The 27,829-nt window shown below is 41.6% G+C and overlaps 1 protein-coding gene across 1 annotated transcript; it reads left to right on the top strand.

Moving 5' to 3' along the window:
* Window positions 1-50: 50 nt before the first annotated feature.
* On the top strand, window positions 51-27,811 carry FRRS1L (ferric chelate reductase 1 like). Its single transcript, XM_064490382.1, has 5 exons — window positions 51-383; window positions 13,774-13,858; window positions 15,934-16,072; window positions 19,024-19,270; window positions 21,694-27,811. The coding sequence occupies exons 1-5, from the start codon at window positions 146-148 to the stop codon at window positions 21,864-21,866; spliced, it is 882 nt and encodes a 293-aa protein (XP_064346452.1). The 5' UTR covers window positions 51-145; the 3' UTR covers window positions 21,867-27,811.
* The last annotated feature ends 18 nt before the right edge of the window (window positions 27,812-27,829 follow it).

Raw genomic sequence — 27,829 nt, 5'->3', positions numbered from 1 at the left:
GCGGGTGCGGGCGGCTCCGCGGCTGCGCGGGCTGCGGGTGGGGGGCGAGCGCGTGCTGGCGGCGGCGGCGGCGCAGTCCCGGCCCCGCACCCGCGGCGCCCCCGCTGCGGCCCGAGCGGCCTGGCTGCGGAATCGGTGCGCAGCGATGGCGCGGTCCCGCCGGCAGCGCCCGGGGGCCTGGGCGCCGCTGCTCTTGCTGCTGCTGGCCGGGCCCGCCGCCTGCGCCGCCAGCCCCGCGGACGACGGCGCGGGCCCTGGGGGTCGGGGACCCCGGGGCCGCGCGCGGGGGGACGCGGGCGCCGACGAGGCGGCGCCGCGCCACGACTCCTCCTACGGCACCTTCGCGGGCGAGTTCTACGACCTGCGCTACCTGTCCGAGGAGGGTGAGGCCGCGGGAGAATGGGGGCTGCGGGAGGGGAGACGCTGGGTGGGGGACCGAAGCGGCGGCAGGAGCGGGGGCGGGGGACGGAGGTTGGGGGACGAGGAATTGGTTAGGTTGAGAACGGAGGCAGCTCTGGCAGAGCCGAGGCCCGGTCGAGGAGTGCATGGCTCAGGTTCCCCATCCACCTGGAAAAGCAGCCCGAAGAGCTGTCAGCTTCTTCCACCAGCGGCCCGCTTTATAGGTGAGGAGACTGAGGCCGGGAGATGGAGGTGGTCAGCCAAGCACCGTGAAACTGTGGACAAGTGGGGCTGAGTCAACGTTCCCCAGGTTTTCAGCATCTGGCCTCCACCCTCTCTTTCTGTCAGGGATTGGGGTAGGGGATGGTAAGGGAGGAGACCGCCATCTGGCCTAGGGATAGTGAGATCAGAGCAGCTGGTAGGAGGCAGAAATCCCAACTTTTAAAGAGAGATGTTGCCTTATTTCCCCTCTGTCCATACTGACCTAAATTTGCAGTGGCTGGTGTCCCGATCTTAGGGTTCTGTTCGTGCTCACTGCCTGCCATCAGAGATGGGTCACATCTCCTTCCCTACTCGCATCCCACTTCTCTACTGTTTCCCCACCTGTCACGGACCCCTAATGTGAGCCACCATTGTTGGGGCCTGCTTGTCACGCAGACCTCCCTGTAAGGCTGTTTCAGTGAGCACGAAAGCCAAGCTGATTCTGTTCAGAAGGAATGGAAACTGGCTGCTTACGTTTGCAATTTGGAAAGTGATTTTCCTTTTTTTCCGCTAAGAGGAATATCCCAGGAATCAAGTTGGGGTCTGAAATGTTGTGTGTCCCAGCAGTTGATATGATGCTGAGTGTACCTGTTACTTAGGATTAAGTTTAACGACCTACAGCAAACGAACATTAATAGTTGAAATAAAATAGAAGTTCCTCTGTCATGTAAAGAAACCTAGAAGTAGGCAGTGTAGAACTGGTCGTCAGAGGCACTGATCCTGGTCTTCTGCTTCTTCATAACTCTTAGCATCTAACTTCATGGTCCAAAATGGTTGCTTGATCTCCAGCCATTAAATTCATTTTCCAGACAGTGGGAAAGAGGAAGTGAGAAGAAGAAGGTCACTGACTCCTTTATATGGAGATTACTCAGAAGTCCTATGTAACAGTTCTACTTGAACTTCGTTAGCCACAACTTAGTCTTGATGTCACACATAGGTGCAAAGGAGGCTGGGAAATGTACCCTTTTAGCTGCGAAGTAATATGCCCAATTCAAAAATTGGAATTATTGTATAAAGGAAAATGGAGATAATGGATTTGGGGAAATATATTGGTTGGATACAGGCTTGACTTCTGAAACAGGGACCCCACCATATAGTGGCTTAAATAAGATGGTTTATTTTTCTCTCACATGAGTTTGGCTGGTCTGGGCTGATGAACCAGCTCTGTTCCACAACATCATTTAGGAACCTGGGTTCCTTCCGTGTTGTTGTTCCCCAACCTCCTAGGGCTTTGTCCTTACCTGACTGGAAGTCAAGTAGCCTGCATGTCTTTATTCAAGTCTGAGGGAAGGAGAAAGAGAGGAAGTCTGGGACAAGCAATTACCTTTAGGCTAGTTGCACACATCACTGCTGCTCACCTTCCTTTGGCAAGAACGTAATTATATGACCTAGCTGCAAGGGAGGCTGGGAAGCGTGGTCTTCTATCGTGGCAGCTGTGTGGCCAGGGAGAAGGAGAGAATGGGGAGTAGGCAGAAGTAGAATCTGTCACTCTGGAAAAGAATAAGTAGTCCAAAACCCATCTGTTTCTGAAAGCATCTAGTACATAGTTACTCTGTTCAAAGTCAGCCTAGCACACTGCCAGGTGAGAGGTTATATTCTCATTGGGCGTGTATACCTAACAAATGGAGAACAAGGTCAGACTCTACGTCAGTTTGTATATACAGAGAGAATGAAGTTGGTGGTATAGTCCAGGCAGTCTTATGAACATGGAAATCAGATGGGCTGCTGTCCTAAGGAAAGCTTTGTGGCGTTGAACCAGGAAGTATGAGCGACTTTGGTGGGACACAGTGGGGGAACATTTAGGTAAGATGACCCCACAGGGGCAGCAGAGCCTATGATGTGTGCACAAATCCCTAGTTGGTCTGCCTGCCGCTTGCACCCACTCTGCGCATATAACCTGAAGCCCAGCTCTAACCCTAAAAATCTGTGATGGTTCCAACCTGCGCCCTAGATGAAGCTTCAGCTCCTTTACCTGGAATTTTCTCTCTGACCCATCTTTCATTTACAACCATCTTCACTCCTCCCCTTTCCCCACGCTGAGCTCTCACTGCCCATTCTTCTAGTCTTCTCTCTGACCATTTCTCTTATCTTCAGAGGCTGATCCTACAACCATCTGGTGGGTGCTCGTGGGGGTGTTTGTGGGGTGAGCCTTTTCAGGGGCCGCTGGATTAACTCTACTGGATTACCCTGGGCTCAGGCTTTAGCCCCGTGGATCCTGAGTAGAAACTTTCCCCAGACCCTTAGAAATAATCAGTGACACTGTCTTAAAAGGGTACTGCCAGAGAGGGAGAAGCAGAACCAGGAAATGTCCCAGAAGGGTGTCCCACCCAGAAGGTGAAAGAAAAAAGAGCATCAGGAAGAGTGTCATGTGCCATGACGAGACGCAGGGAAGGCTTAAAATAGTTGATGGATTCAGGAAATGAGAGGTACAGGGTGGATTTCCCTGGGAAGAATTCAGTGAAGAAAGGACGTAGCCTAGTTAATTTTGGAGGAGGTGGCAAGTGAAGGGGCGGGAATAGTACCTTTAAAGTATTCTTTCCTCCTCTCAATGCCAGTGGGGTTGTCTCTTTCCAGTGATTTGACTGCTTGTTTCCTCTATGCAGGGCACCCCCTTCTCAGGTTCAAAGTAGCCAGGAAACTGAATTTTAACGAGAAAGTGGCCCAGTAGTATGAAATCAGAAAAAAGGAATTAGAATAACGGGGGTGGGGATGGAGAATTCCCTAAAACTATGGGAAAGCCCAGTGACCATTGCCCATCTTGTCCAGAGACCCTTTCTCTAGTGTGTAGATTGCCCAAGACCTCCAAGGCCAGAGGCTCGAAAACTAGCTGATTTGGTGTCTCTGATTACACCCTAACATGTTAATAGATTTAAATTTAAATTGTTTTTGTTTAATGATGCTAGTTTCCAGAATTCTTGGGGGTTCCCGCTGTCTTAGCCTGTGCTACTCGTCCTTGCAGTCCCAGCTCAAATGCTGCCTCTTCCACGGAGGCTTCCCTGCTTTTCTCCCACCCTCTGCCAGGCAAGGGTATTCTCCCACAGCACAGTGTCTAACCCTGCCACGACCCTCTGTGTGCTCTGTAGTCAAGAATTTGGATAGGTTTTTTTGGTGCTTGAATCCTGTTACTCATAACTCTTCCCCATGAGGATCTCAATCCAGAATCAATATATTCAGAACAGGAGTAGAACGTAAAATGGATTACCACATGATTATGGTCAAACATGGTCCTCTTCTGAGGGTTCCCTGAAAAAAATCAGGTTGGACATTGGCTTCGAGTTAAGTCCCAAGTGAAGCCTCCTGCTCCCTTTTCCCTGCTGCTAAGCTCGGCAGGCCAGGTCTGAGTCTCACCAGCCAGCCACATGGATGAAGGTAGCTGTAGCTGGCTTGCGGAACACCATTCACGATTGCTTATCTTTAAGGCATAGTTATCAGACCGTTTATAAAACGTGGCCCAATCAGTCAGTTTCTGACCATCGAGTTCTGACCACAATTTTTCCAACATTGGGAAAGAGCTAGTAAGGCTAGTAAGAACAGAGCTTGGGGGAAAGGGCTGGATTTCCTTCCCCTGCCTCTATTCTTCTTCCTACATCTATCATATATCGTATGTGGATACATAACTCATCACCATACATAACAACATTTGGGGTGCTTTTCCCCTTGTGGTGCATAGATCTGTGCTGTCTGAGAATAAAAAGACCACACACACACACTTCTTTTTTGTTTATAGTACCTCTCCATTTGTATTTTGGTTTGAGCAAAGATAGTTATCACCTTGTTCAGTAAAAAAGTAGAAATAGTTTATATATACCGTTTGTGGGCAGGAGATAGCTTATAATCTCCAAATCTTTTACTGAAGTTGAGATAGGAAAATAAAACTGAAACACATCACAGAAAGGCTAAATAATTTAAAGGTAAGTAATCTGCATCTCATTTATCTCCATGAATGTAGCCTGCTAATAACACTAATTGGAGCTAACTTTTAACAGTGCTTGCTGTGTGCCAGTCACTGTTCTAAGTACCTTATTCCTATTAATTTTAATCTTTATAGTGAGGCGCTCTGACTTAGATGCTACTATTATCCCCACTTTAGAGTTAAGGAAACTGACCCGCAGAAAATTTACACATTGTAGCCAAATTCACACAACTAGACAGTAGCAGAGAACTGGGTGCGTTTGTTGATTGACTTTTTGGATGAGGGTAGTACAAGGTATCCAGCCTGCTTGGAACAGAGGGTCCCTGTTGACTTGCACTAGGAAATGCAGTGTGACAGGCAGGATGGGGTATTTTTATGGGCAAACTTGAGAAGAGGGGCTTGGAACTGCTAGGGTAGACAGTTGGGAACTGCAGGTTCCTGAGTGGTGGAGGGCCACCATGAAAACTGTGCTAAACAGGCTCCCCATGTATGTGGAATGTTCTAGTTCACAAAGTCCCTGGGCATTTAAATTTTTCATTTCATTGTATGACTGATAAGCAGAAACAATTCAGGCAGTCTGGAAAAAGAACGAGGCTGATGCAGTAGCTCTAGAACGAGGCTGATGCAGTAGCTCTGAGATTTAAACAGATACTTTTTGGTTAAAACTTCAAGAAATCAAGTACTAAATTAATACCTGAGGGCTGTGATCCAAGCAGTTAATTAGAAGCAATAAATAGCAAACCAGAAGCCATTAACTACCCAGTGGAGTGTAGCAAAACAGACTCAAGGGACTGCAGTAGAGGAACTGATGGTGTCTGTGGATTAGACAAGAATGGAAACCACAAAAGCATATTGAGAACCTGGACAAATGAAACAAGAATATATGTGCCTCCTGTGTTATAGGAACATCTGCAGGAAGAAAAATGGCTTTAATCCTGCTCCAAAAGAGAATCGTTATTGGAAGGGTTTACAGGGCACGTGTGAGAAGAAACAAGAAGAAAAAAAAATTTGTTTTTGCTCCAAACCAATATTACTTGGTTTTAATCCAGACTTTTATTTTAGAGAAAAAGAAAAGGAATAGCACTAAAATGAAAGGTGAAGGGAAAGGAACAAACAAAAACACCAAAAGCCAGGAATAAAAAAAAAGTGGGAGCATGGACATGCTAAGGGGAGGAGGAGAAGCTGGCCGTGTCTCGATATCTGACCCTTACATCTCGAGACCAAGGAAGACAAGAGGGTGTAGGAGAGATGGGACGGGGTGGGGAAAGGCCAGTGAAAGTCTTCACACTGCATCGTGACAAGATCCGATTTCTGTTTTATAAAGATGGCCCACGATGGAAGACGTAGAAGTGAGGTGGGGGAATCAGGTAGGAGGCGGTACAGTAGCCAAGAGGCAGACTCAGGTCTCTGAGGTGGGAATGAAGGGAATGATGGCTGAGTAAACATGCCAGGTGGAGGATTCTGGAACTGAAGCTTCAGGGTTGGGAGACCAGGGGTGGGTGGTGGGATTCTTCACTAAGACAGAAAACAAAGAAGGAAGAGTATTTGGGAGGCGGAGGAGTTCAGTGCGGGGCATATGGCGTTGCTTTGCTTGTGGAATGTCCTGGAATACCCCTCGGGGCAGTTGACTGTCGGGCTTAAGTCCTGATACGAGGAAAGAAGAAATTGTGAAGTTAGAGAAAGAAGAGAATAACTCTATAAAGAAAGTAGGAGGAAACAAATAATAAAGATAAAGCAGAATTTAATAAAATACAAACCAAGTGTTTGGTAAAGAGAATCAAGAAAGCCGGAAGTGATTCTTTGAAAATATGAATAAATAAATAAATGTATTAGTCAGGGTTATCTAGAGAGACAGAACCAATAGGATGTGTGTGTATACACACATACAACACGCGCGCACACACACACACACACACACACAGAGCGAGAAAGAGAAATTTATTTTAAGGAATTGGCTCACACGATTTTGGAGGTTGGCAAGTCCAGGATCTGCAGGGCGGGCTGGCAGGCTGGAGACCCAAGAGACAGCCGATGCTGCAGTTCAAGTCTGAAGGCCATCTGCTGCGGGATTTACTCTTGCTTGGGGGAAGTCAGTCTTTTTGTTCTACCCAGGCCTTCAGGTGGGGTTGTGGTCCACCCACATTATGGAGGGCAATCTGCTTTACTCAGAGTCCACTGATACAAATGTTAAATGTTTATTTCATCCAAAAAGACTCTCACAGAAACATCCAGAATGATGTTTGACCCCATATCTGGGCACTTGGCCCAGCCAAGTGGACACATACCATTAACCATCACCATAGGATTCTGGCAAGATTGATCAAGAGGAAAGAGAGAGAAGGCAAATAATATTAGGAATTTTAAAAAGGGGGGAAATAACCGTAGACATAACAGAGATTAAAAACCTAACATGTTACAACTCAACAATAAAAAAGACAGCTAACCCAATTAAAAAGCAGAGAAAGTCTCTAACTAGACATTTCTCCAAAGAAGATATACAAATAGCCAATAGGGACATGAACAGATACTCAACATTGTTAGTCATTAAAGAAGTGGAAATCAAAATTATAATGAGATACCATGTCACACCAACTAGGATAACTATAATAATAAAAAAAAAGACACCCCCCCCCCAATATATTGCTGGTAAGAATGTAAAATGGTGCAGCTACTTTGGAACATAGTTTGTTAATCCCTCAAAAAAGTTAAACATAGAGTTAACATATGACACAGCAATTCTACGCCAAGATAACTGAAAACATATATTCACACAAAAACTTGTATACAGATGTTCATGGCAGCATTATTCATAATAGCCAAAAAGTGGAAACAACCCAGATGCCTATCAAACACTGAATGGATTTAAAAAATATAGTATATCCATGCAATGGGCTATTTTTAAGCCATAAGAAAGAATGAAGACTGATACATGCTACAACATGGATGAACCTTGAAAACATGCTAAGTGAAAGAAGCCAGATACAAAAGACCCCATGTTGTATGAGTCCATTTATATGAAAGTCCCCGAATAGGCAATTCATAGAAGAAGAAAGTAGACTAGTTGGTGCTGGTCTGGGACCAGATGAAGGGGGGAATTGGTATGATTTGAATTATACAAGCACTAAATTCAATCAAATAGATGTATAGAACCTCCAAATACAGAATCATATTCATTTTGAGTACACAGGGAAGTGCTCAAATTGAAATGACCACTAAAATTGACCATATACCAATACATACAGAAGTCAGTAAATTCCAAAGAACCTGTATCATACAGATATTTTGTGACTACAATGCACTAAAATTTGAAATTAACAGAAATATAGAAAGAAAAATTACCTGTGCCTGGAAATTAAGAAAAAAAAAACAACAACATTAAATTACCCCTTAAGTTAAAGAGAAAATCAAAAGGAATATTAAGGTACATTTACGATGACTGTCAAAGTAATGTGTGTCAAAATGCTTGGCCTGAACTTAAAAGCTGAGAGGGAAATTTATGGTTTTGAATAAATTTTTCAGAAAATAAGAATGATTGAAAACAAATGGGCTAAGCACTCAAAATAGAAACAAAAAAGAAGGAAATAGTACAGATCTGGGTAGGAATAAATGAAATGGAAAACACACACACACACACAAATGAGAATAATTACCCAAATCAAGATTTGGCTCTCTGAAAAGTCAAGGGAAAGGGTGGAGGTGCAAATAAACTAAATCCAAAACAGAGGCGGGGACATTTGGAAGGTGTGATGGCTTGGCTCCCTCCTTGTCTGTCCCCGCCTCTGTCTGGTGTGCCTGCTGGAATAGCAGAGGTTGGAGAACTGCCTTGGAGCCTGAGCATGATTTTGATGCCATCAATCAGATGCATGATGCTTGAATTCAGAACTAGGCTAAGTGGAGCAAGGGAATGTGGTCTTCACACCAGCTTTATTAAGATATAATTCATATACTATATAATTCACCCATTTCAAGTGTATAATTCAGTGGTTTTCAGTATAGTCACAGGGTGGTGCAACCATCACCATAATCAATTTTAGAATATTTTCATCCCGTCAGATGGAATCCTGTATTCCTTAGCTATTACCCTACAGTCCCCTCTTCCCCCTGCCCCCGACTCCCAGCCCTAGACAACCACTGATCTTTTCTGTCGCAATATTTGCCTTTTCTGGACATTTCATGCAAATGGGATTCTACAACATGTGGTTATTTTGTGACTCTCCTGTCCCTTAGCAAAATAATTCCAAGATCCATCCGTGTTGCAGCATGTATCAGCGCTTCATTCTTTTTTTATGGCTGAATAACGTTCCATTGTGTGGCTATACCATGTTTTGTTTCATATTGTATTTCGTCAGTTGATGGACTTTGAATTATTTCCTCTTTTGGGCTATTATGACTAATGCTGCTGTGAACATCTGTGTACAAGTTTTTGTGTGAATGTATGTTTTCATCTCTCTTGATACGAGCATTTACATGGACAATCCAAAAAGAAGCAACAGCTATAATCAAGAGTGTAGTAAGGTTGCCGTAGACAAGTTCAGCATACATAAACCAAAAGCCCTTTTCTTCGCTAGCAGTAAGCTGGAGAATGTAAAATAAAACAAGATATTGTTTAAAATAGCAACAAAAATCTGTAGTTTTCAGATTTTACCTGACAGAGGTAAATGCCTTGGTCCTTTGTGGAATAATAAGGTAGACTGTTAAGGGGATATAAAATACATGAATAAATGAAGGGATATATCATGATTTTGGAAGGAATAACTTGGTATTTGAAAGATGTTAAATCTCTTCCAGTTCATCTGTACATTTAATGCAGTTCCAGACAAGCACCCAGCAGCGTTTGTGGAGAGAACTTGACAAATTGATTTCTATACTTTATATGAAAGAGTCAAGCTTCATGAATTGCTAAGACAGTTTTGCCTTGCTAGATATTGAAATGTTACAAAGCCTAGTAATTAAAATAGTGTCGTCCTGGCTTAGGAACAGTCAATAAATCAGACCAAATCAGAAAACCCAGAAATAGACCAAAGTTTATGTGAGAATCAGTAAATTATTTATGTTGTCATATATCACTTGGGGAAAGATGAATTATTTAGAAAGTGTTGAGAAAAATGAATTCAGTGTAGGGAGAAAAATAAAACTGATTTCTTACTTCACACCATATAAAAAATAAATTCCAAAGGGGTTAGATCTAAATGTGAATGGTAGTACTACGAAGGTAATAAATAAAAATCTAGAGACATAGCTCCACGTCCTTAGAGTGGAGTTCAATCTCTTAGACATCCTAAAGTGAATAAGCCAAAAGAAGAAAAATTATTGACTACATCAAATTTAAAGATTTTGGTCTAAGGAGACACAAACCGTGTATCTTTCAAGAGGCCACATACATAAAAATGAACACATGGTTGGTGGATGGGAAGTTGGGGCAGGCCCTCACTGGTCTGCTCTGCTCAGTTGCTTCCAGACCTCGTGCATGGCCGTGGACTGGTCAGTACAGCACAGCTGTGGACAGCGTGGCCAGGCGGCACTGTTGGCATAGAGAGAAATTGTGCCTGGAAGCTGAACTTTAAATCTAGATTCTGCTAAGGGCACTTTTGGTAATTATCTTACAAGGCGATTCATGCAAGAGTTTCAGGATGGTGTCACTGGAAATACGAAAGGCTTTTTGCAATCTGGCAGGACCTCAGGCAGAATTCCATGGCCCATGGGGAACTGGCAGAGATGAAAAGTTACCCCTCAACCCATGGTATCTGATGTCCATTATTACTAATATGTCCTTACAGATTATCACAGTAAAATGCTGCTTTTCTTAGCTGTGTGTGTCAGAGTGCTCATTTGTATTAAAGCCTCCATAATTTTCAGAAGGATATACATGAAATACACTTGACCATGTGTCTAAGCAGAGAGGAAAGTGGGGTTAAGGATGAGTTAGGGGAAAGTACAAAATGGGCTTTTATAGACTGATATGTGTTCTGTAAACCAAGAAATATCATCAATTCTGTGCACCTAGGGTACTTAAAAATTAAAATTCTACAGTCAAAACAGTTTTCCAATAAAATTGCACAGTGCAAAACAGATCCTATTGAGTATTGTTATTCTCTAGCCTTCAAGATGATAACTGCTAATAAGATGCAGTCTTTATAGATACCTTTTATCGGTAGTCAAGGACTGATATGCTTAGTCTCTACCCATCAAAGTTCAGTCAGAAAGACAGGAACTGTTTTTTAAGCTTTTTTTAAACAGAATAACCAGCCTAGGAAACTGCCTGAGAAGGTGCTGGGGAGACCGCAGAACAAAAAAGGAGTGCAGAGAAATCACTGTGGGAAGCAGCTGCCAGCCCTGGGGAGCAGAGAGAAGGGCTTGAGGTTGTGAGAACCTTGGAGCTCAGGCAAGGGGCCTCCCCTGCCCCCCTTCCCCCAGCAGAGGTGCAACTCACCCTCTGAGACTGGGCTGTGCCCAGCTGATGCTGGTTCCTTTGATGAGGCTGGTTCTGGGAGTCCAGGAAAAAAAGCTGGAAACTCAAACCAACTGCCACTGCAAGGATGAAGTAGAGTTGCTGAGGATTTGCTTGTTGGACAGCCATCAAAGGGGAAACAATGGTCTTTCCCTCCTCCCGCCTCCCAGCTGCCCTCGGATGTTTCCTTTTGGCAGGGGCTAGCCAGCTGGCAGAGGAGAAATGTGGCTTGCAGAGTACTAGGCCATCCTAGAGGTGGCTGCGGAAGGCTGGGTTACAGCTGAGATGCAGCAGCTTAAATACTGGCGTGTGGTCCAAACTTATTTTATGCCAAATAGTGAGATCACTTAATTTTAGGAAAATTTTAATACCGCTCTGCTTATATTTGGATACTAACCCCAATTGGTGTATTGAAATTTAATTCTGGCACTAGTGACCCCACAGGTTAAAAGGCATGGCCCACAGTAAGACTGCTCACTTCCGACCAACTGGCTACCAATCCAGGGGCTATCCACAGCACCCCTTGGGTTCTGTATTCACTAGAATGTCTCAAAGAATTCAGGAACTAGTTTTATATACAAGTACAGTTTTAGTATCAAGGATACAGCTCAGGAACAGCCAATGGAGACACGCATAAGGCAAGGTCTGGGGGACTCACCAATGCAGAGTTTCCATTCCCTGTCCCGGAAGGACGGGATTCCTCTCTGTGGAATCAGGACACATCATCCTCCCGGCGTATTAGTGTGTTCACCAACCAGGAAGCTGCACTGAGTTTCAGTGTCCAGAGTTTCTCTTGGGGTTTCAATATGTGGAAATGGCTGATTTAATCATTAGCTACATAATTGAACTCAGTCTCCGGCCCCTCACCCCCTCTCTGGAGGTGGGGCTAGCTCAAAGCCCCAACCCCTAATCATGTGGTTGGTCTTTCTAGTGACCAGCCCTATCCTGAGTCATCTCACCTCTTAGCATAAACTCCAGTGTGGATCCCGAGGAGTTCATGAATAACAGAGACCTGTTGGGAAATTCCAAGGATTTAGAGTCTCCTAGGAGCTGGGGACAAAACCAGTCAAATTCTTTGTTGTAAAACATCTTACACAGTGAGAAGAATGTGATATTGCTAAATGACGCCCACATGCATTTGAGTTCTCACTCCAAGATTTAGAAGCGTATAAAATAATAGGAAATCAGTGCTAGAAAGGCCCTGAGAAACAGCCACTTGCTTACACTAATAAACTAGTTCAGTACATTTATAAGTGAGCTTTGTTCCAAAATTTGGTCTTACTTGGAGCTTAGAAACCCATTCTTCTTCTAGAGACAATCTTACCCAATGGTTAGTTTACAAACTTTAATAGTAATAATCCAGTAGTAATAATAATTGGTGTTTCTTGAGCTGGAAATCTGCTGCATTCCAATCTATTACCCTAGATGCTAGCAGTAGTAAGGATAATTTAAGAAGACGGGGAGCCTAAATCAAAAGCAACATTACAAGAAATTGTCTTTTTCAGAAACCCATAGAATCTTACAAGCATAAGTAGTCATTGCTTTCCTGGATACATATTCTGAGAAAAGATGGGTGTCAGCACTGTAGTGAAAAATAAGAGGAAAAACACATTAGGAAGGTGCTTACCATAGTTTGTAGCATTGAACAGCGAATAAACATTAAGAGAAAAACAAAAAATCTCATCCAAGGTAGGACTCAGCCTATAGTGCTGAAATGAATTTAGGACTCAGCATAAAATAAACATGAAAATAGAAAAAGTAATGCATTTGGCCCAGTTACTTAAAGGTGGTGAAAAGATAGGGCTATATTTCAGCATGTGATTAAGGTCTAGGGTAGTAAAGATAAACTGTCCTAAGTGCACAGATGAGAACCAGGAAGGTGTGGCCTGGCAGCTTTTTTTTTTAAATATAATTTAATGGAACAAAGTAAACAAAACCTCATTTTAAAAACATTACTAATCACAAAGAGAAGATGTCAAAATAGTAAGAAAAGAAAAACTAGTACAATCATTTTTTAAAGTTTATTTGCATCGCCTCATATCTATGGGTGATTTTATTTATTCATTTGACAATCAGTTCAGTGTCCACTGTGCTGAGCAGAAAATACAGGATGAATCACATACGGTTCCTGTGCAGGGAGTGAACAGCCTAGGAGAAGAATATTTGTGTTACAAGGTGGAAGCGTAATGCAGGCTCACCTTTGATGTGTGGTTGAATGCATTGTCGTCTTAAGTACTCTTGCAAGAAAGGTTCACAGCTGCATGAAACGATATGTTTAAAGAATTTAGTGAGACATGAAAATGTTGTATACAGCTTAATGAAAAATGGAAGTTCACAGAAGCAGAAAAATCCTATTATCATGTATAGCTATAAATGGAAAACTTCTGCCATCGAGTACAGAAATGTTTCACTGTTCAATTTTTTTTTCTCTTAGAGCATGTGTATTGTATTAAAATTGTGACTTTCACACTCCCAGGGGATGGTGGTGCGCCAGCGGTTATGACATGATGCCCTTTCTCAGTGCCTCAGGCTCCTTGCCTGTAAAAAAAGTGGTTTCTTAGTTAACACGTAATACTGGGTTCAAAGACGTGTGCCCTACACCTGCCCCTCATAAAGAGGATGATAAAGCCTGTTCTGGGTCCTGAATGTTTCTAGATGCGTGCAATAAAGAATAGTCAGCATATTAAAAAGAAGGGGTTACTGGAAAACTTGTTACTGGATTTTCTAACCATTATTTATTCTCACTGGCCAGGTTACCCTTTCCCTACTGCTCCTCCTGTGGATCCATTTGCCAAAATCAAAGTGGATGACTGTGGAAAAACTAAGGGATGCTTTAGGTTGGTAGATCTGCGAGCTGGATAACTGTAAAGCTAAGACATTGATTTACTTCTCAAGGTAGTATTTACACTGCATGCGGTTCATTCTGATCAGGGGCCGGTACCTCTTCATAGCGTCAGCAGGGATGTGGTCTATTAACGGGGGCCACCACAGTTTTCAGTCTTCAAGGCCTTGAGCTGTAGCAGGCCACTTGGCAATGGAGCGTTCTTTTCTGGTTCCTCAATTATGCCTGTGCTGCCATTGGCTTGGGTGTCTACTTCTAACCAGTTGGCTGTTTGAAGATGAATCACATGACACAGAATATGTCTCTGCTTATTGAGCAGGGGAGTGGGCGGGACAGGCAGTGATAGACATGTCTAAGACCCAATTCCTTTTCAAATCGATAGTCATGACTTATGGATAGCTGTCAAGACGCTAGTCATTACACATTGATTATTGTGTCTAGCTGGTTGTCTCAGATCTAGTAAGTTCCTGCCTGATTATTAGTAGTCTTCTATCAAGACGTGATGGGTTGGAGCTAGAAGACAGTAGTGTAGTGGGTCTCCTGTCTAGACAGCTCTGCTTCTCTTTGAGTCCTTTATTTTCTAAAACAAATTGTCCTTGAGTAAAGATTTTGATGACCACTGCACTGATTTTTTTTGTTTTTTGGGTGGGGAGCTTCTACACTCAAGGTCTATAGAGAAAAAAATTGAATATGGGAGCTTTATGTTTTCTTTGGATCACAAGGATATTTCTAAGGAATTTCTTAAAATCCAGTGATTCTGTTATTGAAGAAGATGGCCAGCAATGAATAAGTCTGCTGATTAGGGGATATTTTTGAGGAGGAAAGGAATTTGAGTGCTCTGCTGGCTTCAGGGCAACTTGCTTTCTGGCCCTCTCACCCCTCCTTTAGTTTTCCTCGCCCCCCTTCAGCTGCTTCACCCCAGTTCCTGGGGTCTTGAGCTTATACCTCTTGCCAACTGCTCAGGGTATCTGCCAGTAGAGCTGCATGTTCCCTGCCTCCCTCCTCCGTCAGCACTTAGCAGCCTTGCCTCCTGTACCTTCAGATCCCTTTCATCTGAACTTAAGAGTATCCCACCCTGTTGCTGCAATTTTCTGTCTTTCTGAAAACAGTATAAAACAGTGTTCCTTAAACTAGGGCTTGCCGATCCTTAAAGGATTCACAAGTCCTCTGTAAAAAAATTTAAATTCGTGTTTCCATTTCAGTGATGCTCCTTAAACAGATTAATGAGTGCATCATCTGATGATCTGGATAACCACCTTACAGTGCTCTATACTTTAGAGCCTGAATTTGTAATTGTGTTAGCACCAAGCAGCCCAATAGAGCAAAGGCAAATTTAATAAATAAATGATGCGTTCGCGCCCAGTGAATACCAGAGGAGGTATTCGTTTGGTGCCTAGGGTCCTCCAGCAGCTCAAAGAGATAAAAGTGGAGGAGAGTGGAGTCATGTCCGGTAGTAAGAACACGCTCAAAGTAAAGATCTTGCGGAGTACAATCAGGGGTACCACATGCAGGTAAGCAGAAAGTTGCTCTCAGTAAAACGACATCATTGTCACATGAAAGCTATGAATTTAAAAGTCCCTGGTTTTGTAGTTCAGTCCACATTCAATTTGTTCATTTCTGTTAGTTTAATTTTGGAGTGTAATTGAAAATTTGTAAGTGAAAAGAATTGGTATGCATTTAATTAACAAAACTAATTTAAATGATTGACTCAGAATTTTTTTTTCTCTAAAGGGGAGTCAGAAATAGTTTAGTAATAATTAATATTTGAGACGCTCTAATATGATGCAGAGAACCCTAGGACTGGAGGCCCAGGTTCAGTCCTGTTGCAGCTTGGCTCACTATGAAGTTCCCTTCCTATCTCTGGACCTCAGTTTGTATGTAGACAGAGGAGCAGATCATCGCCAAGGTCTCTCCCGAGTGTGAAATTGTGGTTTTGAGATCCCAGGTAGCAAAGATCTAATTTATGTCTTAATATGGCTTAGCATCCTGCCTGATTCATAGATGCTCTCTTCATGTATTTTGAATAAGTAGAGAAGGAAGCAGTAATATCTGTTTTGATGTATCCTGTAGATACGGCAAACCGGGCTGTAATGCGGAGACCTGTGACTACTTCCTCAGCTACCGGATGATAGGGGCTGATGTGGAATTTGAGCTGAGCGCAGACACGGATGGCTGGGTAGCAGTTGGCTTCTCTTCAGACAAGAAAATGGTAAGATGCAAATCACGGTGGAAACTGATTATTCATTTCAGTTTGTTGTGCTGCTTTAGATTTTAGAGAGTGGGCATGGTTATGCTTTTCTTAAGATACCATGCCACTTTTAAACGTGAGAATCCAATTTCTGGCATTTGATTTTCTTTTTCAAAGCAAAGCCAACAAATGGATCAAAGAATTATAACAATTATATTTGTTAGGGCTCTCTAATTACAAGTTAAAAAAATTCAGACTAGCTCAAATGGAGAGGGAGGAGTTGGTTATGAGGAATACAAGATGTCCCATGGTACCTATATTCATTAGTTATTTCCACAGTAATGCTGCAAGAGAGCCTCCAAAACTACGTGGCTCATAATAGAAAGCATTTATTTGCTGCTCATCTGTGTGTGGATTGGCTGGGACTCAGCTGGGCTTGGCTCCAATTCATGGGTTGGATTCAGGCTTTCTCTAACTATTCGGGAACCAGTAGCGACCAAGGCATGTTCTTCCCATGGCAGAGGCGGAAGTGCAAGGGCCATCCAAGCTTATTTCAAAACCAAGCTCATATATCACATCTGCTAAAAGTGCATTGCCCAAAGTAAGTCATGCAGCCAAGCCCAGAATGAGGGCAGGAAAGTCACTCCCTCTACCAGTAGGTGTGGATATAGAATGCAGCAACAGGGGAGGAGAGAGTTGGGGCCACCAGTTCAGTCTGCCACAGTACGCAAGGGCAAGGACACATCTGGACCTCAGAAAGGACTGTGACCAGGAATAGGCAGGGCTTCAGGAGCCTGGGTAGCTGTCCATCCCTTGTCTCTGCTTCTCTCTGTGCCTCTGGTACATTCTTCCCTCTTTCCTCCAGAGCCCCATCACTTGCCATTCAGTGTGCCAGGGCGCTTCCCACACAGCCAGGCATTCGTAGGCCTCTCCGTACCTTTGCTTGTGCCACTTCTCTGTCCAGACAATGCTTCTTCTCTTCACCTGGTCTATTCTGAGTCTTTTCCAATGAGAGGAGGGCAGCTCAGACCAGGGTTCCAGCAGCAGGAGTGGTAGGAAGGGCTCAGATTTGGGATGTGTTCTGAAGGTAACACAGGCAGGCTTTGCTAGTGGACTGGACATGGGTTGCAGGCGGGTTGCAAACGAGACGGGGGATCAGGCTAAGCAGTCAAAGTGCCAGTGGATTTCTTGGAGAAGCCACCAGGAGAATGAGCTGCTCAGTCCAGGCGGTAAGACAATGGGTCCAACTGGTAAGACTGCATGGATACGAAGCTCTGTCACTTATGTCCTACTTCATGGTCAATAGGCGAAACGACAGGTGTGTGCCATCCCAGAAGCTGGCTGGCCGCGCAGTTGACCATTTCTTGTCCTGGAATGCATTTGCACTTAACGGTGCAGCCGTTAACATTGCAAGGCTCAGACGAGGGAGGTTAAGTGAGAATTACTCAAATTTTGTGTTTGACATTTTGCTGTCTGAAGGCCTTTAAAATATAGGTCTCTCTTTTTTCTTCCTTTTTTTTTTTTTTTTTTGGAAGGGGAGGGTACTTAGGTTCATTTATTTATTCATTTTTAGAGGCAGTCCTGGGGATTGAGCCCAGGACCCTGTGCATGCTTAACACGTGCTCTGCCACTTGAGCTATACCCTCACCACTCCCCTATTATTCCAAGAAGAAGCACAGATTTTAAAAATTTCAAAACCTGATGCAGAGGAAAAGCAAAATGGAACCCCTTTTTAGTAGCCATTAACTTTTTTGGAAATGGTGCATTACCGTTTTCTCTATTAGATTGCATTTTTTAGAGCAGTTTGAGGTTCACAGCAAGTTGAATAGAAAATTTCCATATACCCTGTCCCCATGCATGCAGTGCCTCCCCCATTATCAACATTCCTCACAGAGAGGCACATTTGTTATAAGTAATGAATACCTCGAACTTCAAAAATTTTTATTCAAAAAATGTTAAACCTACAGACAAGCTGCAAGGATAGTACCATAAACTCCTATATGTATGTTTCACCTAGATTCACCAAATGATAACTTTTTGATTGTGATAAGACATCCATAGTAAATAAAAGTTACTATTTTAATCATTTTAAAGTATACAGTTCAGTGGCAGCAATTACACTCATGGTGTGGAACCATCACCACTGTCTGCTCCTTGTACTCTGACTGCTATTATTTCCTATTTCTATTATTTTTTTTGCAAACTCTGGAGGTTAAATTGAAGTTATCATGACCCTTTAACCCTAAGCATTTAAATGGCTATTTCCTAAGATCAAGGACATTCTTTTTCATTGTGTAATGTATTAAATTTAGGAAGTTTAAAACAGATACGATGGTATTATCGAATACAGTGTGTCCCAATACTGTCCTTTATGGAAATTTTTATTTTATGCCTCAGGATTCTGTGTAGAACGCCATTAGTTATCATGTATCTTTAGCCTTCTTTATTTTGAAATAATTTCTTAGGTTTTCTTTCTTTCTTTCTTTCTTTCTTTCTTTCTTTCTTTCTTTCTTTCTTTCTTTCTTTTCTTTTCTTTCTTTCTTTTCTTTCTTTTTCTTTCTTTCTTTCTCTCTTTCTTATTCTTTTTTTTTTTTTTTTTTTGTATTTCATGACATTGACCGCTTTTGAAGATTACAGAGCAGTGTGTTTGGATTTGTCTGATCGATTGCTCATGGTTAGGTTAGTGCATGTGTTTTCAGCAGGACTGCTAGAGAGCTGGTGACATATTCTCTGAACAGGACATCAAGAGGCACTGGATGTCAGCTATTGTGCTGCAAACTGGTCATTTGGTTAAAGCTTTTTAATGCAAACTTTGTAAAAATGGTATTTAAAATAATTCGGGAGGTGGGACTTCAAATTATGGTAATTTGGTAAGGTAATGGAATGTGTATTTCTGAGTGAAATTTCTGTCTAGCAGAAAAGCTTGCTGAAGACGCACCCTTGACTTTTCTCTCCATCGTCTCTTGTGTTAGGGTGGTGACGATGTCATGGCCTGTGTCCATGACGACAACGGCAGGGTCCGCATACAGCACTTCTATAACGTAGGCCAGTGGGCAAAGGAGATCCAGAGAAATCCTGCCAGAGATGAAGAAGGGGTATTTGAGAACAATCGGGTCACCTGCAGATTTAAACGCCCTGTGAACGTGCCCAGAGATGAAACGATTGTTGATCTGCATTTGAGTTGGTATTATCTGTTTGCTTGGGGTCCAGCCATTCAGGGTAAGCTTACATTTTGGCATCTGGATTAAACACCAGACACCGCTGTGCTTGTGGTCATTATTTACTGGACAAAAGAGTGATAAGCACTTTGGATAATATAAAAAAAAAAGGAGATATGATCCTGCCTTTGGAATATTATAATGGACTTATACACATGAACACGGAAGGGGACAACTTACACACATGCGTAGCTAGAGCAAGATATACCAGATAGCATATGATGAGCTATGTGCTTAATGAAACAGATCATATATCTGCTATTTATGATGTATGGGCTCTATTTAATTCTCACAGTGGTCTCATTTACTCCTCACCATGTCCTTGAGAAGTGTGGGAATTACCATCCTCGTTTTAGAGTGATCAGGGAACTACTCAAGGCTATATAGCTAATTAATGGAAGAACTAAAATTCAAACCTAGATCTGTTTGACTCCAAAGTCAGTGAGTACTCTTAACTTCTCTGCTCTAAATACAAAAACACTGAATAGGAAAGGACCTCTGGAGACTTCTCTAGAGACTGACACGAAGGGTTTCATTAGTGCTCACATGCTTAATCTGATGGTCATAAATCCACCAAATTATCCTATTATTTACCTCATTAAGCCTCAAATTTTAATCTGTATAGGAATTTCCTGGCCATATTGTTAAAATGCAGCTTTCAGTAGGTCTGGGGTAGGGCCTGAGATTCTGCATTTCTGACAAGTTGGTCCATTGATGACCCCACTTTGGGTGGCAAACCTCTTCAGGATTTCCCCCAACAAAGACCCAAGGATATCACGAGACCTTTGAGAGGCTGCTAAAATCAAGCTACGCTGTGTCTACACCATTCCTCTTGGTTCATCAGCCTAATGGCCTGCCCAGGGATGGAAGTGAGTGATTCTCAGTCCTTGTATGGGAACTCATTCTGGGAATTGCATCTTCCTCATCAACTGTCTATTGCCTTATCTGATCTGTTTTTTTTTTTTTTCCCTTTCAAATTGTTTCCCATGATCAGTCTGGAGATTTCATACCTTTTTTGGTCTGTTTCTTACTGGGAAAACATTTAGATGCCACCAGATTTGTGGCACCATTTCCATTTGCTTATTTCCCAGGTTAGTGACAACGGATCTGCAATTACATCTTTGAGCACTTTCAGTACCTTGGGAAATAAACTATATCTCAGGCTAGAGAAATGAACTCATTTTAAATGATGGGATTTGGAGTCTAAAACTCTAGGTTTGAGTGTTGGTTCTGCCCCTTGGTAGCTGTATCCAGCCTTTATCAAAATTCTGAACAATTTCTTTATGTCTAAGGTGGGGATAATAATAATAATACTGACTTCATGGGAGTATTGTAAGGATTAAATGAAAACAAGAATTTGAAATTGCTTTACAAATTGGAAAGTGTTGCACCTCAGAAGGTCATCTTCTTACATCGATGGCATAATAGCCTAATATTCCAAGCCCTCTGATCCCACTTTGCCTGCTAAGCCCTCTCAGGCTTCTGTTGTTCTTCTGTCTCCAAATGAAACAGGCACATTCCTACCCCCATTCAGTCTCATGCTTTTTCTGTCTCATGAAGACTCTCTCTAACAATAGTGATCAAACCCTATCCATCCTCTTAAGGTCTCTCAAAGGAGATGAACCTCGATCTGAGGCTTGAAGGGGAGGGTATGGGATTAGATTTCTCGTGAGGAAGATGTGAACTGGAGGTAGGTCATGGTTAAGCCTAGGAGTCCATACAGGTGACCAATGAGCAAAGTTAGGGAGGAGAGATGGGTTAGGGATCTATTGAGAGAAAAACTCATTGCAGCCTGTGGAGTCTGAGTTGTGCTCACCGGAGCCAGCACAGACATTGGAGCAAGGACTTGACATGTGAAGTTTGGCATGGCTTCCCTAGCAGATAGCGCCCTAAAAAACCTTCACTCTGACCCCTATTTCCAAGGAAATCTTTGCTCTGAACTCATATGCCTTAGTCTCCCTAACCCAAGTTTCATGTAGATTAATCAAAAGGGAAGGCTCTTGTAATCAGTTTCACTGTATTAAGCATCCTTTGCACACGGCCTTTCCCTCTTTCCTCTTCTAACCAGGTCAAAAAAAGTTTCCTGTTCAAAGACTTGTTTGGTATCTTAATCTTCTTATTTTCTGTAGCATTCCACACCACTCTACCAGACAGACATGCAGACATGCAGACATGCAGACACACAGCACACCACACCCTCTCTGGTCTGTCCTGGGCAGGCTACCACTTTATGTCCCATCTATAAGGGAGTCACGTGGTCAGGAGCTGTTAATGATCCATATATAAAAAAATGTATTTGCAAGAAAAGAATAGTAGCTCTTGCTCTTTGAAGTTTTGTTTAGTTTCCTTGTTGTTTGCATGTATTATTTTAAATCTGTACCTTTTTCCTGCTGTTGCTTCCTTTTTGTTTCTTTCTTCTTAAAGGCTCTATCACCCGACATGATATAGACTCACCACCGACTTCAGAGCGTGTTGTCAGTATTTACAAGTATGAAGACATTTTTATGCCATCAGCTGCCTATCAGACCTTCTCCTCTCCGTTCTGTCTGCTTCTCATTGTTGCTCTGACCTTCTACTTACTGATGGGAACTCCTTAACCACAGCTGCAAAGCCAACAGAGGCAATGCACTAGGAAGTCTTTAGTATATTTTTTAAAAACATGCAGTATAATTTTGGCTTCTGTTACATTAAAAAAAAAGACTCCTAATTTCAGCTTTTTGGGAGAACGAGCAAGCTTCTTTTCTAATTGAAGAGGATTGTTTAATAATGACCCTTTTGGAAAGTACTTAAAGCTTTTGGAAAGTACTTAAAGCTTTTCTAAGCACTTTCAAATATGTTTTCTTATTTGAGCTTCACAACATCGGTGAGTTGGCTTGGTGAAAATATTATTGCCGTTTTACTGAATGGGATTTGAGACCCAGGAGGGCCCCTTTTTGTGACTCTCATTACATGTAGTCTTGGCTACTTGGTCAGATAACACTAGCAAGGTAGAGAAAGCTAGGCATAGACATCATGTGTCTAAACAGCCTTTACTCTTCCAACTACAGCTCAAGAGAGTTACTTGGAGTAATACTAAGGAGAGCTTGAACTTAGGATGGCCCAAGTTCACAGTCAGCCTTTCAGGTAGAAGAACTTTTCAAATTTCTTTAAAGCGTGAAGGGTTTTGGATATTTACACAGCTAATGAGAAGAATGATGATGAGATGACAATGATATAAAAATGGTTCATATTTATTTGAAATGTCTTCTTGATTAGTAAGTAGCTAAGAGAGAACATTTTTTATTGCTGTTTGGAAACGTTAGAAACGGAACTGTGAGTGTTCCCGAAGACGTAAGATCATGTTAATGGTAAAAAATATGGGCATTCTTAGCAGTTAGAATTTGGACTCTTCTACCACTGTATTTAATAAATTAAGGTATTCATTTGTGGTTAGAGCTAATTCTGTTGTCAGAGTCAACATATACTGAGTATGATTAAGGATGTATTACAATAGACTAATAAAATTCAAGACATTCTGATAATAGATCAACATTTTTGGAGACTGGAAATTTGGAGTAGAAACATCTTCAAGATGACATGGCTTTTTTTTTTTTTTTTTTTTTAGAAATTAGAAAATAGGAAATGACCCACCAAGTGAATTTACCTAGAGTGTCCATTCACACAATTAGACTTATAAATTGGACTGACAGCAAAATTTATAATAATGTCATAATACATTTCCTTTTTTTTCAAAGGAACCCAATGGTCCTTTGTTTCAACTGTCTTAGTTAACAGCCCACTTAGAGGAAGAGTCTCTGGGTGGAGTTAACACGGCTGAGGCATTTCTATGGTAGAGTTCTGGAGTCTTCAGGCTTGACCCTGTTGCTCTAAAGCCGGCTCCAACTTTGTGGTTCTTGTGATTAAACAACACTGGGGACTGTGATTTCTAATGCCATCCTTGGAATCCATGTCAGAGGCGAAAGGCCATCTGTGGGGAGAGGTTTCAAATTTTTCTGGAACCGAACAAAAACAAGGAAAGTGTCAAGATTCTGTGACCTTGCACAGGTTACCATGTGCATCTGAGGGGTGTAGGAGAAACAACCCTCATTGCAGATGGAGAGAGGTTAAATGACATCAAGTGAGTGATGCAATGGTTAGAATTCGAACTCAGGTCATCTGAGTCAAGTTCCTGGCTCTACCTGACTGCCAGCGCCTCATAACCAAGACCTCCAGCCGTGGCTGAGGATGGCCCGCGCATCACCTTCTAAGCTGGAGTGATTGTTTAGTAGTGAGGACACCGAGTACACAGGCATCCACGTTGTAAATAAGAAAGCAAATATTTTTATATTTCACTCTTTTATGTGTATAATATTTCAGCTATAAATAGGTTTAAAACTAAAGCGAGCTGAGCTAGGCTCTGTAGCAGACAGGAAAGGAATAGATTAAGGGATTTTCCTTCTGCTTACTTACATTTCAAGTCAAGCTGATTGTTTCGTGAATTGTTTCTACTTGGACTACCAGTTTTGCATATTTGTGCTTAGAAATTTCAATGATTTCTCATTTCCATTAATGTAAAATGCAAACCGCTTTGATTACCTCCACTATCGTCACTCCTCATTTGCTATGTCCCTGCAAGATTGAATTGCTCTCAGGTCTTCAGATCTGCTTTCTCACCTCTCAGGACAGTCCCTTGCCCAAACATTCTCCACTTGCTGTACGTGCTGAACTCCTGTGCATTTTCCAGGTCATAGCATAAATATTTCTTCCCCTGATCCCCTGGACTAAGTAGGTTTAGGTTCCTGCCAAGTGCTCCCATAGCATACTGGGCTTCCCAGTATCCCGGTATTCTATTATTCATCACATTTTCCTGTAATGGCTGGCTCGTCCTCCCTGCTATCCCCCTAATGCAGGGACCATTTCTTGTTACTCACTGTAACAGACGCCACTACATAGTAGATACTCCACAAACATTTGTTGAATGAATACATAAATGAAACTATACTTCTATGGCAAGTTTGTTTGGCTCAGAAAGTTTGTATTTCATATACATTGCCAGACTGGCCAACATTTTTATATTTTTCTACCTGTGATCAGACCATAAATCATTCCTTTAGCAAACACTGAACTTCCGTCTTTTGAAACATAAATCGAAAGATCTTTAGTAACAATGCTGTTTTGCCCTGTAAAACACGGTTGACATTTTTAACAATAATTATTGTTCAGAAATGAGAATTCAAAGACCAGGATGTAGACAAGCATTTAACCAGTGTCTCAGAGGATCGTCAATTTGTAGACATACTGAAGTTAAAACTCTGTAGACTCCAACTTCATTCAATCTCTCCTAATACAGGAGAATCAACTTCTATTTTATCTCTGTATTCCATTTTCTAACATAGCACTTGTTACAGGGGAGATACTCAACCAGTGTTGTTTTTTTTTTAATGCCTAAGTAGAATAATAATGCTAGCTACATGTATTTAGTGCTGTTCTAAGCACTTTATGTGGATTAACTCATTTAATCCTCACAACAACCATAGGAAGTAGATTGTATTATTAGTCCAATTTTACAGGTGGAAAAACTGAGGCTAAGCATTTGGCATAAATTGCCAGTGCTGGCAAGGACTTTAGACACCACTTTATCCAATGCATTTATTTTAAAAAGGGGCAGTTGAGACCTAGGGAGGTGATGTGATTTCCATCATGCACATTCATTAAAACTTTTATTAAATGGAACCCACTATCCACACTTAAATCAGCCAAGTGCTTCCCCCCCCCACCTTTTAGCAATTTACAATGAATAGGAGGACTTTTTAATAGATACATTTGGTTAAAGGAGGACGTTTTACTTTCTCTGAGCCTTTTCTCTTCTTAAAAACATTTTGATTATTTTACCAGTCATTTTAGTGCTTTTAATTTTTTTTTTAAGTAATACACAGGTTGGACAAGACTAAAATGTATTTGTCTTGGTTAATTTTTAAAAGTAACTTACCTAAAACCCAGGTCTTCTAACTTGGAGTCCAGTGCCCTTCCGTTGCTCCACTGTAGTCTCAAAGATGAATTTGTTACATGATTTCAGACAAAATACAGGAGCCATATTTAACTATCTTAATTTGGCTTTTTTCATTAAGGAAATCAGCAAGTTTGGACAACTCAGGGATGGGTTTCCATCCCACATAGTTTTTACTTAATTCTGTAATTAAGTTTGCAGTCTGTATTCAGCATGTTGTGCTTAAGAGGTATTACCACTGAGGTTGTGTGTCATTCTTTCTTCTAATCTACGGGTCAGCAAGGTTTTTCTGTAAAGGGCCAGATGGTAAATATTTCAGGCTTTGCGGTCTCTTTCCGCAGTTCATCTCTGTCGCAGACAATGCATAAACCAATGAGCACGGTTGTATTCCAGTAAAGCTTAATTGACACTGAAGTTTGAATTTTATGTAACTATTACATGTCACAAATATTCTTTAGATTAAAAGAAAATTTTTTAATGTGAAAACCATTCTTAGCTTGCAGACCATACAAAAAGAGGCAGCAGGTTGGGTCTGCCCTGTGGACGGTGGTTTTCCCACTCTTGCTCTCAGCTGAGAGACACACCCAGGTGTCATGAGCAATTGTGAAGGACACTGCCAGTAGTGTATTACTGGTTGATTGTAAAAATATCGACGTTAGTGAGTAATTTGTTTGTAAAATAAATTATAGTTGATTGATTGTTATCTTGATGGTACATTCCCATTAGAATTTGTATTCTAAAAAATTTTCCAGAGTATGAAAGAGGTGGCAGTAACGTCAGAGCTGGGTAAGCAGTAGTTCTACTTTCCCTAAGCTGTGGCAGTCAGGAGCGACTTTTACTGTTCAGTTCTTTCCATGGAGGGGATTACAGTTGACCCTTGAATTCACAAGGGGTTAGGGGCACTGACCCTCTAGGCAGTGGAATATCCACCTATAATTTATAGTAAGCCCTTCATAACCTGGGGTTCCTCCACATCTGGGGTTCTTCCTACTCAAAGATTAGGTCCCACATCCAAGGATTCAGCCAACCTTGCATCGTGTAATACTGTAGTATTTACTATTGAAAAAAATCCATGTATAAGTGGACTTGTGCATTTCAAACCTGTGTTGTTCAAGGATCACCTGTACAGTGTTTCAGACTAATTTGTTTTCCTCTAGACAGTTTTGAAGGGTTATCTAAATCTGTTCCATCCACAGGATGTGAGTGTTTTCTACATGTGACTGTAGCATCACCTTGTATATCATGATGAAAACATGTTTTAGAACCACTGCAATAGGCCAAATGCTGAGATGTGTATACTTCGCTGTATATAATTGTGTTGTATGTCCTTGTCCTCTCAACAGAATTGGTTATGTTTAGTGAACAGTTTGATTATTCTTGGTGTGTTTGTATATATATATTTGTACATACATGGTGAGCTCTGTATGTATTTATACATAAATGCCTATAAATACACATACCATGACCATTTGGAGGTCTTTGTCAGGATCATTTCTATTTCTGATCTCTTAAATACTTTAAACCCCAAGAGATAAAACATTGTGTGTATTACAGGCAAAACTACCCTCAAGTTTATAGTAATTTAGTTTGTAGAGAGGATTCCTGGATCCTTTATTAAGTCTTGCCTCCTCTATTCAACATTATATGACTTGTTAAGAACATATAAAGTATCACAGTTGGGTGTGACTTTTTTATACCGTTAGTTAAGAAACTAAGACTAGTGTTAACTGGGTAAATGGCATGTTGATGCAACCTGTCCATGTTGTATATTGTGTTAGATTCTTTATTCAATAATTCAGTTGTTTAGTTTCAAGTTGGACTTGGTTGTTTTTATATTTAATAGATGACCTGAGAATAAGTTCCTTTTCATGAAAATAGTGACTATTAATGTGATTTTAAATATGACTAAAAATTTAAGTGAGTCATCAGGCTCTTGGGTTTTTTCACTAAACTATACTGATATTTGACTGATGTTTTCCATTCCCCCCTGGATATTGGCTATTCGGCAGATAGCTGTTCTGTCCATTTGTCTGGAGAGCAATCGATTCTTTAGGGTTACGGGGTGCTGTGGTGGTTGTGGCATTCACCCAGATCACTAAAGCCGTTACCATTTCATCAGACAGAATGTCCTGGCTGCCTGGAAGAGTAAATGCAGCTTCTCCACATGCCTTATTCCCCCAGATGCGCTGATATGCTGGAACAATCTGGCTCCAGGAGTATTAATACACTTTTTTTGAGACTGTCTATAAAATACTATTTTGTAAGAACTATGCCTTTAAACAGACGTTGATGGGTTATATTTGTTTTATAATAATTGTGTATCTAATGTTCAATTATGATTGATTTTGAGATTTATGTATATTTATAAGCCTGTCCTGTGTGAATTTTTACTCCAAGGTGTGTGGTACTTTCCTAATAAAGACATGGATTTCTATTTATGTAAAGTAATTGTAGCAATATTCCTAGATGCTACCTAAATGGTTGTTCTGCCCATCTGCCATCACAAATACTTCTATCTTTAGGGGATTATGTTACAGTTAGAATATATTAACTAGATTTAAACCTTAAAATATA

The sequence above is a fragment of the Camelus dromedarius genome, chromosome 10, assembly GCF_036321535.1.
Source record: "Camelus dromedarius isolate mCamDro1 chromosome 10, mCamDro1.pat, whole genome shotgun sequence".
Classification (NCBI taxonomy): Eukaryota; Metazoa; Chordata; class Mammalia; order Artiodactyla; family Camelidae; genus Camelus; species Camelus dromedarius.
This window is presented reverse-complemented; position numbering and strand designations above follow the sequence as displayed.

Bases quoted from the DNA above. Each gene is read 5' to 3' on its own strand.
- FRRS1L (XM_064490382.1), top strand. From the start codon at position 146: ATGGCGCGGTCCCGCCGGCAGCGCCCGGGGGCCTGGGCGCCGCTGCTC. The intron at 13,859-15,933 runs GTTGGTAGATCT...TGTATCCTGTAG, and splicing joins AAAACTAAGGGATGCTTTAG to ATACGGCAAACCGGGCTGTA. The intron at 19,271-21,693 runs GTAAGCTTACAT...TTCTTCTTAAAG, and splicing joins TTGGGGTCCAGCCATTCAGG to GCTCTATCACCCGACATGAT.